The 19,151-nt window shown below is 48.6% G+C and overlaps 1 protein-coding gene across 1 annotated transcript in view; it reads left to right on the forward strand.

Annotated features, from left to right (window-relative positions):
- Window positions 1-2,283: 2,283 nt before the first annotated feature.
- Window positions 2,284-19,151, forward strand: part of LOC136319556 (5E5 antigen-like) — a 59,396-nt gene continuing 42,528 nt past the window's right edge. The window contains exons 1-2 of the mRNA XM_066252765.1: window positions 2,284-2,443; window positions 2,528-2,875. Coding sequence (XP_066108862.1) covers window positions 2,284-2,443; window positions 2,528-2,875 — 508 coding nt within the window. The remainder of the gene's footprint in view (window positions 2,444-2,527; window positions 2,876-19,151) is intronic.

A 19,151-nucleotide genomic window follows, 5' to 3' on the forward strand; every position in this document is an offset into this window, starting at 1 on the left:
CATCAACTGTTCCTGCTTTTGCCATATTTGCTAATGTCCCAGTGGCCAAAGTATGTCACATGGACGAGCCCAGGGTCAATATGGAAGACTGTAACTAACACTAAGGGCATCTATACAGAGGTATAATTCATTCAAGGCCATTAGTGTAACAATGTTTGAACTTTCCTTATGAGGTAGGGGTTGCATGTATGCAACTTTAACTTATAAATGATAGTGCTTTCACAAAGACACAATATACTTGTTACTTCTAGTATAAGAAATCACGTGAAGTCACCTTATTAAGGGATTGAATCCTACATCAAATGGTTCTGCTTGCTTCCTAAAATTGTCCATTAATTTTTAGCAGTGGCCTGATGAAGTTACGTACATAATAGTTAGAGGAAAAAAGCATTTACAATTATAATGAATTAAAGCGATGCATACTGCAATACTGCCCCAATTTAGAATCTGAGGCTTGTTAATTTCATATTTAGCAGCTTCCACGCACCCCCCTCATCCCTCTGCCCTAGTATGTGCATGCCTATCTTCCCCTACTGGACCTCAAACTCCTTTGAAGGTAGGAGTCTTACTCAGGTTTGCTTTCCTCATTCTCACAGTGCCTACGACACTCAGATGTGCCCTAAGCGCTTGTTATATAAACTGATTAGTAGTTGCCTTTTATTAAACACATATATGTTCCAGGGACTTCACTCACAGACTGGATCACTGCTTTTTTTTTTATTTTTATCAATGCCACAGATAAATGTTATTCTCCACAGTTTACAACTGAGGGGAGTTAGGTACAGAAAGCTGAAGGTGGATGGGCTGGGCTTCCTACCAAGCCCACCTGATACCACTTTGCTGCTATTTTACGTGTGAAGCAGGAAGGAGACTGGCAGAATTGAAAGGATGGTCTGGCCTGACCAGGCGGTGGTGCAGTGGATAGAGCGTAGGCCTGAGATGCTGAGGACTCAGGTTTGAAACCCCCAGTTCACCAGCTTGAACCTGGGATCATAGATATGTTCTCTGGTTTGAGCCCAAGGTTGCTGGAGCCCCCAGTCAAGGCACATATAAGAAAGCAATCAATGAACAACTAAGGTGTCACAACAAAGAATGGATGCTTTTCATCTCTCTCCCTTTCTTCCTGTCTCTCTCTCTCTCTCTCTCTCTCTCTCACACACACACACACACAAAAGATAACCTCTAGGTGTTGAGAGAAAGGCAAGAAGAAAACAGAGGCAGCAGCCTGCAGAGGCCTCAAACTGTTCATTGCCTTTTCAATAAAATAAACACTTGTTAATTGAGAGGTTGGTCACTGAAACCCAGGAGAAAAACCTGCAGAAGAGCCAGTTCTATAACTCTTACAAAAACCAAAACCAGCTGATTCTTGGGGGTGGGGAGAGGAAGAACTAGAGAGGCCTTGCACCTAGGGCTGGCTCTGTTGGGGGGGGGTGACAATCCCACACACACCAGGTTGTCCTCAGGTGAAACCGTAGGTAGCCATTATTTTACATTTTTGCCTACAGTTATTATCTACTAGATCAGTAATATACGAAGAATAGCTACCATGCTACAGTATACATGTGTGTGTAAAGCGCTTTACATTCAATGCCCGATCTCAATTAATCCTCCCAACAATTCTATGAAGTAGATTTTATTAGTTTTAATTTACATATGAGGTATCAGTACCTAGGGAGATAAGCTTTCCCGAAATTTCCAGCTTTTAAGTGGTGGGTCTAAAATCTAAATCTATTTGACTAAAACCTCTGGATAACATTTAGCTGTGGGCCTCTTGTGGCTTTGGTGTTGGTTTGAGGTGGGTAATTGTGAATCTCATTTATTCATGCTCAACTGTGCGCGCGCGCGCACGCGCGCGTGTGTGTGTTATTTACAAAAATACAAATCCAGGTCGGGATATTTTGAGGTTTAAAAGCCTACGTGGGTGAAGACGGGCAAAAAAATCTCTACTCATTCATTCACTCTTGCTTCCTCAAGAAGTATTTGTTGCGCACTTCGGTATTCCCGGCAGAGCGCTAGGAGAGAGAATGGTGAACAAGTATGCTCCTCTAACCATCAGCCCCTCCCGATTTTACTGCTTCGGGCCCGAGGCATTCAGAGAAGCAGGAAACGTATCGACCGGGGGATGACTTCTGCCCCGGCAGTGCGGGAGCCAGGGGAAGTGCTCCCAGCAGCTGGCTGATCAGGGCGGGCTCCCCGGAGGCAGAGGCACAACGAATCTCCCGGCCCTACGACTCCTGCTCAAAGGCGAGAGATGGGACCGGGCAGGGCCAGGGCTGGCGAGGGATGGGGGTAAGGAAAGACCCGCGTGGCAGGGGCCGAGGCCCGGTGAGGGCGCCGGGAGAATTAGGGTTAGGGCGAGAAAATTCGGCTTCCCGGCGGCAGAGGGCGCCTGGCGCTGCGGACCTGCGCTCCGGAGCCACAGGCGCGGACGCCGAGAGGAGAGGCGAGGCGAGGCGCGGGGCGCGAGCGGCGGCGGCCACTGCCACGTATTCCGGGCAGTGGCGGCGGCGGCGCGGGAGGAGGTGAGCGGCGCGCGGCGGAGCGGGCGAGCTGGCGAGCGGGCGGGCGCGGGGACCCGCACTGGACCGGAGTGCCGGCGCCGGGACAGCACGGTTCCCGCCACGCCGGCTCCGCCTCCGCGCCGGGCTGAGCGCCGAGGCCCGAAAGCCGAGCGGGTCCCGAGCGCAACTCGTGTGGGCTGGGCGGGCAGGGGCCGAGGAGACGCGAGCCCGCCCGGCCGTTGCGGCTCCGGACTCGGAATCCCCGCCGTCGCGGGGCCCCGGCCGCTGCCGGGAAAAAGTTGGGGCGCACCGTGAGCCTGCGTGGGCCGGGCGGGAAGTGCGGGTGCCGGTGGACTCGGGGTCGGGAGGACGCGGTGAGAAGGAGTCCCGGGCCGGAGGCGGGTGCGGGAGCGCCCGGGAGGGAAAAGCTGGAGACGCGGTCCCCTGAGAGCGGCGAGAAAGGGGTGCGTGCGTTCAGGGTCTCGGGCGTGAGTAGACAAGTGTCCGGCCCGGGGCGCTGCGGTGAGAGGGAGGGAGGGAGGCCCCTCGGGGTGCAGCCCTGGGCCGCGGGGTGGAGCGCTGGGGAGTGGGCTTTGCCTCTCCCCTGCCTTTTCCGGGGCAGACCTGAGAGGGTCAGGCTCAGAGTTGGGGACACCTCTGGCGTCTGAAGACCCGATGGGGAGTTCCTGTAAGGGGTGGGGGAGGGAACGAAGCATTGCTTCCTCCACTGCTTAGGTTGAGTACCGCCCCTCCCCATCTGCCACATTTACCTCCCAGACTGCAGTGCTTTTGTCCTGGTTAAGTTGAGGAGGGCCCCCTGCGTGGGTGAGATATTTAGGGGTTCCAAGGTGAATAGGAATAGGCTCCAGAAAATCATAACCGTTGCCGGTATCTGTCTGAAAACACAACTCTGACCACCGCCACCCTCTCACCCCCATCCCCAATTCCCTCTTCAGTACCACCAAGGTCCTATTCCCTGTGTCCCAAAACCTAGCAAGCACATCTGCTCACAGGGGTGTGAGTATCCTGAAGGGCGTATAAAACATGGCCTTTTATTCTGTCGGAGGTCGGTTATTTTAGAAACAAGTAGTTCTGGAGATGCTGGCTGCTTAATTAGAACAACCTGTGTGGTGCCCCTGGACAGTGGAGATGATTCATGTTGGCTTAATTTTTTCTTTCCCACATAAATTTTGTATTCAAGACATAAGTATAGCAGGTCATTTGCAACAGTGATAGAGCTGGAGACCCACACTGTAGGCCTTTTGAGCTCTAGTTGTAGTCCTGGATATATTAGCAGGGACTGTGACCTTGAATGAGTCACTCACCCTCTTTGGACCTCTGTTTCCTTATCTGTGAAATGGGATACAAAGAGAGAGTACTATCCAGTCTGATGGAGGTAGGAGTAGGTTTCTGAGGGAGACAGGTCTTTTTTCCATGTGAGACTTAACCACACAAAATCAACCTCAGCCTATTCTTATAAAGAAATTAGGATGGACTTAAAACAGATAGGAAGCAAGAATGATTGCAAAAAGTAAGACAAAAACTAATAATTGGTTCTAGATTAAGTATGAATACTGTTCTCATGCAGGCTGTTGGTACATATGGCTGTCCAGCTATCTTTACTATAAAGTTTGTTTGCTGAAAAATAATAATGTATATCTCACTTGTGGATCTGAATTTTTTGTTTGTTTGTTTTAACCCTCAAGCCTGGAGTGGTGCAGCCTTCCTGGAAGAACATCCCCTGGATCTCTCTTTGCTATAGTACTGTAGATTTCCTTCTGTCTGGCTGATGCTGGGATCCTAGGACCACCACGCTTCTGTCATCTTTTTTCATTCTGGCTTGAGAAGTGGTGAGCTGATTCCTGTTGCATATGACATTTCTGAGTGCCCAGATTTCTTTGAAAGCGAGTAATTAATAGGCACACAGTGCTTTAGATGTAGGACATTAAAAACAGTTTAAGGTAATAACTGTCTACTCCACCCCTACTCCTAGACCTGGATAGCCTCTCTCTAGAACTTATGGGTGACCTCCTGGGTCAGATTTGGATGCTAAGGGTCATCACAGAGTTGAAATGACATGGCCAGGTCAAACAGCATATTAATGATCAAGCCATGATGGAGAGGAGGATTTTTTGTATTTTATAACTGAGTGCTCCTAACCTTCTGTTTCTTCCATTAGTAGTTTTTAAAATCTATATTGGGTTTGACCACATCATTTTCAGTGATCCTTTTTTGTCAGTTTCCTGGAAGCTGCAGTTAGTGGTCATCTGTGGGTTTGAGGTAGTGGTAAAATTATACCCTCTCCAACAAGTAAGGGCTTGACTAATTAGGTTGAATCTTTAAAATATACGTAGTGTGTGTGTACATGTGTGTGTCTGGTGTGTAGTGTAAATATATTTGTGTGTGTGTGTATGTGTTTAAATTTTGCTTTAAGGGCTATTAAGTTAATAAAAGTCATGATGCTAATAATAGCTACCATTTGAGCCCCTACCATTTATCAGGCAGTGCGAGGTGAGAAAACAGTTCAGAAAGGGCCAAGTCTGTTATAGCAGGCTTGTACAAGTTACTGTTGATCTTTGAAACCAAATAGCCTTTTATAATAGTGAAAAAGGATTCTCAGCTATCCTACAGGGTTGTTGTATTATAGGGGGCAATGTGTATTATGAAGGCAACGTGTAACTGTAAAGAGTCTTTCATACCAGGGCAGTATTTTAACATAAGCACTTGGGGACATCGGAAGCTATGAGTCCATGAGTCTTAGTGTCTGGTGCACATCCTGAGTCGATCGCCTGACCGCTGTGAGCCTGGGTTCTGCATATGTAAAATTAGGTCATTATTTGCCTTATATTAAATGAAATATACCTGTGAAGTGCAGTAGGTGCTCAGTAATGGATGATGTCGACCCCTTACTCTCCCTTTGCCCACAGGCCTTGGGGATAATGACATTGATTAAGTCTTCCAGTAGGAATTGTCCTCAAGGGAAAAAGGCTTTTAAAGTATACTTTTGTACTTATGAATAATTCTTCCCGCTTTTGCCTCCCCATTCCGTCCCCTAACACACAGTGAGTGACAATTCTAGGTCCAGCCGTCATCTAAAAGGAGAGAAGTGAACAAAACCAGAAGCCGGAAAGAACAGGCCTTTGATAGGAAGGTGAAGATGGATGTAGCTAGTTGCCCTTGGCCCTTTTTAATTCATTTTATGAACAAGGAAAAGATACTGAATTTGGGGGTTTCTAGCTGGAAAGTAGTATTGAAAGAGCTAAAGCGTAGGTGGGCGCGGCGGGGCGGGGCAGATACGGACTGGGAAGGAGATGGAGTTGAATCTGACAGGAAAAGCTGGAAAATTTGGCGCAAGAGAAATCTGATGGGTGTACGATTTGGCTAAATATGAGGTCAGTTTCACTCTAGTTCTGTCAGTTTCTCTTGTGGGGCTGTGAGGTTCTTGTGTTCTAGGAGATTTTGACTAGTCGTGATGGTGCCATAAATGAATTTCTGTAGTAAGATGTATGCTGAAAAGGAAATTAAATTCCAAGAGGGTGTTTGTTGTGACTGATGCCAACATTTCTGAGAATTTTATTAAAGATACAGTCAGTCTATAAAAGCACTTTTTAGTTCTCTGGAGATATTAATTAAAAATAGTTTTAAAAGATAGAAATATGTTCTTTGTGAGCTTTTGAAATGTAATCTTCCTAAATCTTTGGAACAAAGGAAGTCCAAAAATAATCATAGAGCTCTGTATTTTAAAATATTTCTTTCCAAAGTAATGTTTTCCCTCTCTTCCCCTTCCCTTCCTCTTCTTGCACCATCTTGATAATTAGTATTGGTTTCTTTCACATTTTGGAAACCTAATTTTTATGTTTATGACCCTTAATTTTTAGATCTTGAGTGTGCCTTTTTTTCTCTTGAATTAATTCATACACATCATTAGGAAGCAGTAGTCCTAGTGCCACCAGGTGGCCGGGAGCACAGACTCCAGAACCAGGTTAGGGGTAGGGTAGAGATTGCTCTCGGAGAGCTAGGCTTTCTGCAACTCAGGTTTAACTCCCATGACTCCACAGGCTGATTGTGTTATTCCCAGAGCACAGAGAAGGAAATGGGCACATAAACACACGTGTGCCCACATAGCGAGCAAGTAGTTAGTGATTGGGTTGCCACCTGAATCTCTGAATTCCTCCTCCCCTGCATACTCTGACCAACGGGATGTTCCAGATCACACCGTTGGAGTGCGGGTTGACTAACCCAGATGCAGTGCTTTCCCGGAACTTCCCTGCGGGTAAACTGACGTCAAGGGCCAAAATCACTCTTCCCCTTTCCCTTAATGGCTGCCCAGCTCCCACCCAGAGGCTCCCTATTTAACCCTGCCTGTTGGAAAGGCGGGCGCCGGCCCTGGCCAGTTGTCTCAGTGGTAGAGCGTTGGCCTGGCGTGCAGAAGTCCCGGGTTCGATTCCCGGCCAGGGCACACAGGAGAAGCACCCATCTGCTTCTCCACCCCTCCCCCTCTCCTTCCTCTCTGTCTCTCTCTTCCCCTCCCGCAGCCCAGGCTCCATTGGAGCAAAGATGGCCCGGGCGCTGGGGATGGCTCCTTGGCCTCTGCCCCAGGCGCTGGAGTGGCTCTGGTCGCAACAGAGGGACGCCCCGGAGGGGCAGAGCATCGCCCCCTGGTGGGCGTGCCGGGTGGATCCCGGTCCGGCGCATGCGGGAGTCTGTCTGACTGTCTCTCCCCATTTCCAGCTTCAGAAAAATACAAAGCAAACAAACAAACAAACAAACAAACAAAAAAAGAAAGAAAGGCGGATGCTGACCTCTGCCTTAGGAGTCAGCCTGGCAGATAAACCCCAATAGAGTTTTCTTGCCTGAACTTGGATGTATTCCTCCTTCGGCCAACCTTTCAGTTTGTCTGAGGGTCAGCTGAGTTCTGTGTGACTCTGGAACCTGTGCAGGCAGAGGCCTCGCATGTCCTGCCAGGGTTGAACTCTGTCCTGTAGGCTGGGGCTTTGGTTAATGTATAGAGGTCAAGTCTGTATTTTAGAATTGGTAGCTCCATGGGACTTGTGGAGTGTGAAATTGGGATTCGAGAAATGAGTCCATTAGAGTAATTGACATGACAGATGGAGAGGACTTGAACTCAAGACTAAAACAGTGGCCATGGTGATGAAGAAAAGAGGGTGTGAGAGGGTGGAAGGCTTTCAGTGTCCCAGCTACCTCCTGGTATTGCAGATGCTAACTGTATGGACTGAGAGCTATATCTGCAGAAACCAAAATTGCCTCCTTTGGTTTCTTCTGACAGGTAGAAAAGTAAAACCTGAAAGAGCCTTCCGCTCTCCTTGCCCATTCCCTGGCCTTATTTCTGCCTTTCTGGGAGCATCTCCGAGGAAATTCAGATTCCTCAGCCCCCAAGTAGGACATGCTGCTTTGAGCATTTGTTGGTCGAATAAGTTTGTAAATAATGATATATATATTTGCTCGCTTATAGTTTGCATTGGATGGGGGAGACAGGCTGTAAGCAGTCAGTGTTGTTATAGTCTAATGCTTAGTTTTAAGACTAAGCTTTTCCCTACATCCTGTTGCGTGATGTAGGTGGTGCACTCTCATGAGGAATCCCATTATGCCTCAGATAAGTGACTTTGTATCAGAGACTTCTTTGTTTGTATATTGGATTAAAGGTTTTGATTTCTACACTGTAAAATGGGGCAGAGGAGCCCATGCTGGAGAAGAGCGAAGGCCATGTGGAGGAGAGGAGAAGCAGCCAAGATGGCAGAGTGCTAAAGGAGAAGCCAGTTAGTGCAGAGTTTGTGCAGAGAGAAGGAGATGGGGAACAGGGGTGAATAAGGCTGGTGAGGTACAAACCTTTGATTCTAGGAAACTTGGATAAGTCAGTGGCTTTGGGAGCCCTGAATGGAAAGGGAAATGTTTTCCCACTGTGTGTATTTTTTGCCTGTCGGGTGCAAGCTAGTATTAAAGCTAATGGTCCACCAGTTCTTGGCTCCGTTGTTTCATTGTTGTTTCATTACAGTCTGTCCGAATCAAATTCGAACCAGCATGGGCCAGGCGGCTGTGATGGTGGCTGTGGCTACTGACTTTATAGCATTCAAGCAAAACAAAAAGCACTGAGGAAAAAAGGCCCCCCAAAAGAAAGATCTTTTGAGGTGTAGTTTCTACCCTATTGTTTTCTGGTGGGCCCAGTGGAACCTCTCAGGGGTGTGATCCTGAGTTTTGCCTGTTCCCCAAGAGTGAATCTTCCTCTAGGCAGGGTTGACTTGTCCTCACAAGCATGCAGGGGCTAGCTGGGAGAGGGGAGGAATGTTGGGGGAGTTCACGGTGGTGGCCCCCCTGTGAGGAGGAGGTGGGACCACCCTTTCCTGAGGAATGCAGTCTTTGTGGGGAGCCAGGCCATACTTGGGTGAACTAGATTCAGAGCAAGGGGAAATAACTGGTCCTGGTGGCTAATGTCTGAGTGTCCCCATCAGGATGTACGGTTGCCATGTCAGTAATATGCTGGGCTCATGTGCCCTCTACTCTATTCAAGGCCAGACTTTGTAACAAACTTGCTGGTGCTTCTGTTTTCCAGATTGCATGATGCCCATGCCTGTCAGATGGCTTGTTCAGGTTTCAGCTTTATTTGGGCTGCGTTGCCATTTCAAGGAGGATCACCTTTATTCCCAGGGTTACCTTTATTGGATTGCTTTTTTCCTGGCATCGCAGTCGTGAGCGGTCTCTGCGGTGTCACTGCGGAAGGCTCAGCTACCCCACTCTCTGCTTGGTGGTGCCTCTTTCCCTCCAAGATCTGGCACCTCTTGGCAGCCCGTAGCAGACTGTTAAAATGCCCGGTGAGATTGGCACTAACGGTACCTGATTTAATGGGAAGAGAGCATTTTTGACTGGAGATATTGGCTGTCATGCCTGCCTCTTAAGTGAAGCCCCTTTTGTTGTTGGTTTTTTCCTTTTTGCTCATGTTTAGCTGCATGAGTGTGTGTGTGTATATGTGGGTGTGTGTTTGTTTTAATTATTAATGGGAAGCAAAAAAGATACATATTTGAGCCACAGAAGTGGTTCTGCTGGCAAGCAGAAAGAATAGATATATATTTAGCCAGGATACCATTGATTTCTCTCTCTTTTTTCCACATTGTTGCTGTTTTGTTGGCAGAACCATCTGATTTGTAGACTGTTTCAGTTCGGATTGCAGTAGTGAGTGAGAAGCGATGCCCCGGCTGTCTGCCGAAATGGTGGGGGGACTCTGAGTGGGCTTGGGCTGCCAGACTTGGCTGCCCCCACCACCCGAGGAGCCTGGCACCCATGCCTTTGTCAGCAGGGTGGAGTTTGGCCAGGCCTTTCCATTGATTGCTGGGAGCAGCTCTGCTGGGGACACCAGGTGGCTTTCCTTCTGCTGTGGGAAAGGAACTTCTCTCTTAATCCTGGTTATTTCCCCACCCCATTCTATCAGGGTGAGAGGTAGAAAGTCTCAGAATAATGAGTTTTGGAGCTGTGCAGATTCAGGGTAGGACAGGTTTGCAACTTCTACAGAGCTTTTCCAAAAGTTTTCTTTGCATCCCACATTTTCCTTTTTCCCTGCTGATCCCTCGCCTGGCTGTCATCAGTGGCTTAGAAATTGGACTTGAACTTTATCAGTAACTCTGGGAAGACTTGGGAGTGTGGCACCAAACTTTTTCAGAGTGCTATGGTACTTTTACACCAGAACAAGACCCCTATTTTGGTGATGGTGGTGGTGGTGTTTTTAACCAGTTTACTTGCTTTTAAAAAAAATGATATGGCCCTGGCCGGTTGGCTCAGTGGTAGAGCGTCGGCCTGGCGTGCAGAAGTCCTGGGTTCGATTCCTGGCTAGGGCACACAGGAGAAGCGCCCATCTGCTTCTCCACCCCTCCCCCTCTCCTTCCTCTCTGTCTCTCTCTTCCCCTCCTGCAGTGAGGCTCCATTGGAGCAAAGATGGCTCAGGCGCTGGGGATGGCTCCTTGGCCTCTGCCTCAGGCACTAGAGTGGCTCTGGTCACAACAGAGCGATGCCCCGGAGAGGCAGAGCATCGCCCCCTGGTGAGCAGAACGTCGCCCCCTGGTGGGCATGCCGGGTGGATCCCGGTCGGGCGCATGTGGGAGTCTGTCTGACTGTCTCTCCCCATTTCCAGCTTCAGAAAAATACAAAAAAAAAAAAAATGATATAGGTGGTGCATGAATATGTTATGCTCTTAAGCCCCACACCTCTGTTTAAAGAGTGCGTAGTTGTACATAGCACAGCATGTGAGGGCCCCTTTCATCCAGCTCCCCTCTCCACACACTGCCTCCTGCTGGGCTCTCAGAGGTAACCCTTTTTAGCAGTTTGGTGCTTATCCTGAAATTGTCCACTAGCCTTGATGTAGACACAGTACATCAAGTTTTGTTTTGTTTGTCTCTTTCCCATAGTATGTCTTATAGACATTTCCATACATGTAGCTCTTCTTCCTTCATTTGTCTTTTGTCTACAAAATATTTTATAGTATAGATAGATCATAATGTGTGAGGCAGTCGCCATTGATAGACATCTGAGCTAACTCATTGGCTTTGCATTATGACTTACGTGCACAGTGTTATGCACATAGGCACGTGTTTCTCAGGAGTGGAACTGGTGTGTCACAGGCTTACACATTTAAGCTGTTATAACAATGCCCACACTGTGCTCTCAGGGGCTGTACTGGTTCAAACGACCAGGACTGTAGGAGGCAGCTCATTTCCTCGTGGGCTGCCGTTCTTTTAGGTGAAAGCAAAGGATTGGATTGAGTAGGAGATTTCACCCATTACTGCTGAGACTGTGAAACTCTTTAGTTGACCTCTGGGTTGTAGTGGGCATGTCCATAGTAACCGTGGAAAATGGGGGAGCTGAGCTCGCGAGGACCAAGGTGCAAGTGTCATGTTGCCAGGGGTGGCCATGTGGCTCTGGTTTCATATTCTCTTCGTTTTTCCCAGAGGCTGGGCACTCTGATAGAGCACTTTGATTTTGGAATAAGTTGCCAGAGTATTTCTGCCAGCCTCCACCCTGAGGAAGCAAGCACATGCGAACACATTGAGACCAGTTTGTTCCACGTTGCGGAGGCAGGGATCAGAGACCGGGGAGCTGAGGTGGGAGAATGCTTGAAAACGGCCTGCCCGAAAATCAGACGCCCACGTTTCTGGTACAGCTTCCGTGGATGGGGTGAAGCAGGATTCGGTACAGTACGCCTTCCTTCCAGTGATGTGGTGATCGGCCCCCCTCTCTCCTGGTTTGTTAGAATGTTGTGATGGTTTGTCCCTTAGCCAGGGTGCTTTTGGAGAAGCCATGGTTTCTCAGAAGGTGTTCCAAGGGTCTGCCCTGGTAGAGAAGGCATCTGGAGGCCCTCATGAATAGATGCCCTCTTTCCCCGGCCCCAGCTGTCCCTGCAGGCTGAGCTGCCTAATGGGTTTGGGGAAGCTCTGACCGACTGGCCAGCACTGTCCTTTGCCTGCCATTCAAAGGAAATTAGAAGAAGGGTGCAGGAGGCAGCCCGGGGTGCTGAGGAGACTCCAGGGTCAGGCCAAGGGGGCTCCAGCTTCCACTGAGCACCTCGGGGCTATGGGACTTACGCAGTTATTTTCTCCCTGTGCCCCAGCTTACTCATCTGTAAACCGGGAATAGTATCAGGACCTACCTTCCAGGGCTGTGGTGAGGATTCAGGATGTGATATTCATGAAGCTCTCAGCATGTTACCTCGTAAGACTCAGTAATTATAAGTAACGACTACTCTTATTTGTGTTCCTTTTTTCCTTAATAAATGTTGTTAAATGTACAAGTACACATTACGTTTGCTAAATATGAAACCGCCTGTAATCTAGTGACTTTAAAGAGAGGAGCCAGGAGCTGAGGAAAGGCTGCTGGAATGGGTCAGGCCTGGGGGAGTGAAGGCGGAGGGCAGGGAGCCTTTGAGGGGAGGAAGGAGGGCAGGTTTGATGTTCCCTTCTCACACCAGTCCTCCTGCTGTGAGACACCAAGGCCCCAAAGGCAGAGGCCTTTTTCCTCTTTGAAGACAGACTGACAGCTAGAGGCCCCCAGCACGTGCCTCTCCCTTTTGTTTTTGTGGAGGCTGAGCCGGCCCTGAGAGGTGAAGCGCGCAGTAGGATGGGTCTGGCACCCTGCCTCTGTCCTCAGCTTGGCTTCATTCGCTCAGAATTCATTCCGCATGTACTTAGTAAGTGGCTACTTGGTATCAGATGCAGTTCTATGTGTTGGGCATTTTGAATTGTATAGAAGAAGCATACATCTTGTTTATTCTGGGGTTTATTTTCTGTAAGGGGTGACAGTAAGTGAAAGTCATGGTGTGTGTATTCATTTCCTAGGGGTCCTGTAACAAAGAGCCACAAAATGAATGGCTTAAAACATTGGTTTTCAACCGCCGCCGGTCTGTGAAAGAGTTAACCACTCTGATGGTGTGTGAAGATTGTAGAGTGATTATTGGGTCTGTAATCTTCATACATCATCAGGTGGTTAACTCTTTTGTGGACCAGTGGTTGAAAACCACTGGCTTGAACAACACATTTGTTCTCTCACAGTTCTGGAGGCTGTGAGAGAGTGTGCTCCCGGCCTGTCTCTTGGCCTCTGGTGGCCATGGCCTCCTTGGCATTCTCAGCTTATGGCAGCCAGCTCTGGTCTCCGCCTGTGTCATCGCACCGCCTTTTCCCTGTGTTTCTCTCTCCTGTCTTCTCATAAGGACCCCAGTCCATGGATTATGGCCCATTCTATTCTAGTGGGTCCTCATCTTAAGTAATTATATCTGCAAAGACTATTTCTAAATGAGGTCACATTCCTAGGTTTCAGGTGGACGTAGCTCTTTAGGGGACACGGTTCAGCCCTTCAGCCCAGCACAGTGGTGATTGCTGAGAAGCAGGGGTGTGCTGGAGCAGAGGTGGGGGGAGGTGTTGGAGGGTGAACTTCCGTCTGAGGGAGGAGAGTGGGGTCAGAGCCGACGTGTGGGGGAGAGCACTGTAGGCAGAGGGAACAGCAGATGCAGAGGCCTGGAAGTGGGCGTGTGCAACTCCTGTGTGTGTGTGTGTGTGTGTGTGTGTGTGTAAGAGAGAGAGAGAGAGAGAGAGAGGGAGGGAGGGAGGGAGGAAGAGAAAGGAGTCACGAGGTCCCAGAGCTGTGCAGGGGTCAGGGATCAGGTAGGGCTCTGCTAGTCCTTGAGAGGATGTGGGGAACACAGACCTAGAAGATGACGTAGAAAAAACTAGAAGAACTAGGAAAAGACTACAAAGGCAGTGTCTGCCGTTTAATGCGCCAACACTGCAGTGACTTTTCTTCAGTTTTATCGGAGGTAAGGCTTATACTAAAAGTCCTTCAACTGTAAATAACGTTTACTAGTAAAAGAAAAAAAATACCCTCCTAGGTATTTTGCAACAACTGTTTCTCTGCAGTTTTTTAAAAAAATGTTAGTGCTCTGTTGGCCCTGGCTCCATCGCCTTCTCCTGCCTTCTCTCTCCTTCTAGTTGCCTTTCCACTGCCCCCTCCCACTCCCCACTCCTGAACCATAAGCGTGAAGGAGGGAAAGTAGGCAGGCAGGTGCGAGGAGGCTGGGCCTGTGGCAGCCCTGCGGGAAGCAGCGTGGTCTCCCCCAGCCCCCGCCCTGCCTGGTGGGCACTGCGCCTCTGGTTAAGGAGCTTAAGGAAATTCCTGTGTTCGAGCTCGGTGCGTTCAGCTCTCCGGGTCCTCCTGTGCATCACGTTCCTGTGCTATGAAGGGAGCCGAGTCAGCTCCCTTGGGCAGCAGGCTGCGTTTGGTCTCGAAACTACAGGGCGGGCAGGGGTGTCCAAAGGGCCTGTGCAGAGAGAGCAGGCAGCGCTGACCGGAGCCCTCCTGCTCCTGCTCCTGCTCCTGCTCCTGCTCCTGCTCCTGCTCCTGCTCCTGCTCCTGCTCGCTTTGACCCACAGGGTTTTAGGCAGTGTTGTTCTCTTGCCATCAAAACAGGCCTGCGATCAGAGTAGTCACTGAACACAAGAAGAAGCTCCAGGCAGGAGCTTGCCCTTAGCATGCCTGCTGACGGCCTGAGGCCTGTGCCAGTTTGCTTTGTGTGGTTGCTGTGGAAATCATAATTTCTGATTCCTTGGCGTCAGAGCTGAAGGGAAATCTTATCTGGCTGACATTTAATTTCCTTTTTGGGCCTCACAGGAAAAGGGCCTGACACGTTTGTGATGAGAGCCGTGAGAAGTGGGCCGTGGGTGGGCCTGCTTTCAGGCCCTCGTCCCTGCCTGCCGCCTGCCCCATGCCAGGAGCAGCCCGCCAGGGGAGGCTGTCTGGGAGGCCACTGGCACCATCGCCCCTCTGGGAGCACTGCTGTAGAAGATAATTATGTGTAAGCGGAGATGGAAATAGAATTCCCCAGAGCTGGGAGCCGGGAGCAGCTGCTCTTCTGAAGAATTTCAGGAACAGCCTTTGGGCGCCACTCACCGATTCCCCACCCTCCCCAAACAACACACACATCCATACAAAGTGAAAGTTGTGAAGACTGTGCCCAGCTAGAAAATGAGCATTAAAATGTATTTCGTGAGCTTGTAATTCCTTCTCCAGAGTTATTTCTGGGTGTGCTTCCCCCAACATTCAGAAGCACTTCCTGAGAAGCTGCCTTTGAAACTGCAGCCTGTGCAGTCTTCCCTGCCAGCTGACGCGGGAAGTTTTGACATACGGAGCGTCCCCAGAAGCCCAGGAGTCGGGTCTCGTTAGAGCCAGCCGGAGCGCCACGTGTTCCCATTAAACAGCCTCCATTCCTGTGCCCAGGGTGGCCTTTGTTTCTGTGCTAACACATCCCAAGTGCTAAATGAATAAATACTTGTTGATGGGCAGGATCTACTGGATGCAGGCCCTCGCAGTTTCTTTTTGCTGGGTTCCCTGCAGGCTGAGCTGGCTCAGAGCCCTGAGAGCTCAGTCTTCCAGCACCATGTGGGGACTGGTCACATTGCCATGGCCTTGGGGAAGTCATTTGGCTCCCTGGGCTTCAGTTGTCATCTCATATTTAACCTGGGAGTTAAATGACATGGCCCCTGTCTCCCCCTGCACCCTCTTTCCTGGTCACAGTGGAAACTCCTTGAGGGCAGTGGGTCCGTGAGCTCTTTGTCCTGCAGAGCCTGACACATGCAGACCTCCACAACCCCCGCCCCCCCGTGGCCTTTGTCCTGCTTGGCCTGACCGCCCAGGGTGCCTGCTTTCTGGGTGAACACTGGCGGGCACAGGAATGCCAGGTGCCAGGGATTTGGCATAAATCTCCGTCCTGGCTCTGGGGGCAGGCGCCTCCACTTGGTCAGCATGAGCTCCTTGTTCCTGCCTCAACTTTCATGCAACTTTTTATTCTTGCCTTAACAGAGTCTTTTATTTCTGGATGTTATTGTGAGAATAGTCTTTGCAGTCACTGGGAAGGCAAAAAGAATGGATCATGACTGCAAAATTGTGTAATAATCACGTTCCAAATTTAAGAAATGTCTATGCATGGGGAAAATACTAAAGAATTTAATACCCGTGGTTTCCTCTGGATATTTATATCACAGGAGATTTTTTATCTTGATCATTTTCAGCATTTTCTACATTGATCATGTATTATCTTTATATTAAAAACAAACTTATTTTAAATAAATAACTACTTATCAGGATTTAATATGTGCTAGATGATGTTGAAAACTTGTCATTACAATAGCTTATTTAATCCTCACTATGACTGAGATTTTTTTAAAAAAATATAAATGTTAACTTATTTTTTATTGTGTTAAAATAAGCAAACATAAAAGTTACCATTTTTAACCATTACATTCACTGGGAAATTATTTTTTAAAACTCCTTAATTTATAAATGAGGAAGCTGAGACTTAGAAAAACAAAGTTTGCCTCAGGTCATAGAGAGTAAGTAAGTAGTTCCAGAGACAGGATTTGAACCCAGGATGTAGAGACTCGGAGATCTGGGTTCATTGGTTTGTCCACGCCTCATGCTCACCACTTGCTTGCAGAAAGCCAGTTGCTAGTATGTGACTGTCCTTTGAAAGTTCTAGGATTGGGCTTTGTGTATTTGTCAGGGAGGTAGGTGGCTCAGGGTACATGCGACTGACACCAGGGTCAAGGATTTATGTGCTCCTGTTTTTGTTAAGAAGGTTCAAGTGTGTGGGCTGCTGTGTTGGGAAGGGTTGTGTGTTAGAATTCTCTCTCTAGAAGGTGCTCAGTAGTGTGGTGCAGTGGGAAGAGCAGTGGCCTAGAACTTGAATACCCTGGCTACATCAGGTCTGGGTGCACCCGGCTGGGTGATTTTAGAGCAAGGACATGAGTGAGGTCTGTGCTTCAGTCCTGATTTTTACCACCTGGTCAACATGTTTTGGCCTCAATTTCTTTCATTCTTTTTTTTTTATTTGTATTTTTTTTTTCTGAAGCTGGAAACGGGGATAGACAGTCAGTCAGACTCCCGCATACGCCCGACCAGGATCCACCCAGCACGCCCACCAGGGGGCGATGCTCTGCCCCTCCAGGGCGTCGCTCTGCCGCGACCAGAGCCACTCTAGCGCCTGGTGCAGAGGCCAAGGAGCCATCCCCAGCGCCTGGGCCATCTTTGCTCCAATGGAGCCTCGGCTGCGGTAGGGGAAGAGAGAGACAGAGAGGAAGGAGAGAGGGAGGGGTGGAGAAGCAGATGGGCGCCTCTCCTGTGTGCCCTGGCCGGGAATCGAACCCGGGACCTCTGCATGCCAGGCCGATGCTCTACCACTGAGCCAACCGGCCAGGGCCTGGCCTCAATTTCTACATTTGTAAGTGGGTGATAAAAATGCTTTCTGTACTTGGCCTTGCAGAACTGTAGATGGTTACATGTCACAAGGTGGGAGAAAAGTGCTAAGTAAACTAAAGGGCTGTCAGGTAAATCTCTGTGATGGGGACTCTGAGTGTACCGTAGTGAGGGGTGGGTGGAGCATCTGGGGCTGGCCCCAGGCCTGAGGAGGATGGACGAGGGTATGAAGAGCAGCAGGTTTGCCTGGCTGTGGTTTCACCCTCAGCTTGCTCCCTCCACCATCGCCTCGTTGCTAAAGTAGTGTCCACTGTCTACCTATTGGAATGCTCTGGGATTTACTGGAATGGGTCCCTGACAAGGTCCTTGGATTCACCTCCCTAAGACCTGCATCTCCCCGGTGAAATGAATTGTAATGTTGGGGATCGTTTTGTAGCTATGTAGTGGTGGAAAGTATACCGCCTTTCCCCCTGGTCTTGTCTTTCTTCCTTGTCTTTACGGCAGATATCACTGTTTCCTTTCTCTAATCTGAGTAGCCAGGGGTGCAAATGGCTGGGAGCTGGAGGATTCACTGGTGAGGGCACAGCCCACCTCGTCACAGTAGACATTGTGTTTGCTTCTCGTTGCACCAAGACACTGGAATATCAAAATCAAAGGCAGGGTCTCAGCTCTCAACTCACTGTACTGTTACATGGGGAAGACACACAGACTCAGGAAACAGTTATGTGGTTAGGGATAGTTAGCTTGACAAGTTACTGTCATGAGAGGTGTGGCCTTCAATTTAAGTGAATGAAAATGCATCTTGGTGCTAGGCTGAGGTAATGAATTGTTAGCGTGGCTTCTGTGACTCATTGCTTTTAAAAAACACCACTTGAATCAGCTGTTTTAAAGCCAAGATTGTTTTTGTCATCAGTGTTTTAGTGCACGCTTCATCTGAGAAAGGACGCCAGGGGTTCTGTGCAGGGCCCTGCTGACAGCAGCGGCCCCGTCTCACCATCCCCTTGTTTCTGGCTTTTTTTTTTTTTTTTTTTTTTTATAATTTTATTTTTTTAATGGGGTGACATCAATAAATCAGGATACATATATTCAAAGATAACAAGTCCAGGTTATCTTGTCGTTCAATTATGTTGCATACCCACCACCCAAAGTCAGATTGTCCTCTGTCACCTTCTATCTTGTTCTCTTTGTGCCCCTCCCCCTCCCCCTTTCCCTCTCCCATTCCCCCCTCCCCCCCGTAACCACCACACTCTTATCAATGTCTCTTAGTTTCACTATTATGTCCCACCTACGTATGGAATAATACAGTTCCTGTTTTTTTCTGATTTACTTATTTCGCTTCGTATCATGTTATCAAGATCCCACCATTTTGCTGTAAATGTTCCGATGTCATCATTTCTTATGGCTGAGTAGTATTCCATAGTGTATATGTGCCACATCTTCTTTATCCAGTCATCTATTGATGGGCTTTTTGGTTGTTTCCATGTCCTGGCCACTGTGAACAATGCTGCAATAAACATGGGGCTGCATGTGTCTTTACGTATCAATGTTTCTGAGTTTTGGGGATATATACCCAGTAGAGGGATTGCTGGGTCATAAGGTAGTTCTATTTTCAGTTTTTTGAGAAACCACCATACTTTCTTCCATAATGGTTGTACTACTTTACATTCCCACCAACAGTGAATGAGGGTTCCTTTTACTCCACAGCCTCTCCAACATTTGCTATTACCTGACTTGCTAATAACAGCTAATCGAACAGGTGTGAGGTGGTATCTCATTGCCGTTTTGATTTGCATTTCTCTAATAGCTAAAGAAGATGAGCATCTTTTCATATATCTGTTGGCCATTTGTATTTCTTCCTGGGAGAAGTGTCTATTCATATCCTCTTCCCATTTTTTTATTGGATTGTTTGTT

Source organism: Saccopteryx bilineata, chromosome 1, assembly GCF_036850765.1.
Source record: "Saccopteryx bilineata isolate mSacBil1 chromosome 1, mSacBil1_pri_phased_curated, whole genome shotgun sequence".
Taxonomy (NCBI): Eukaryota; Metazoa; Chordata; class Mammalia; order Chiroptera; family Emballonuridae; genus Saccopteryx; species Saccopteryx bilineata.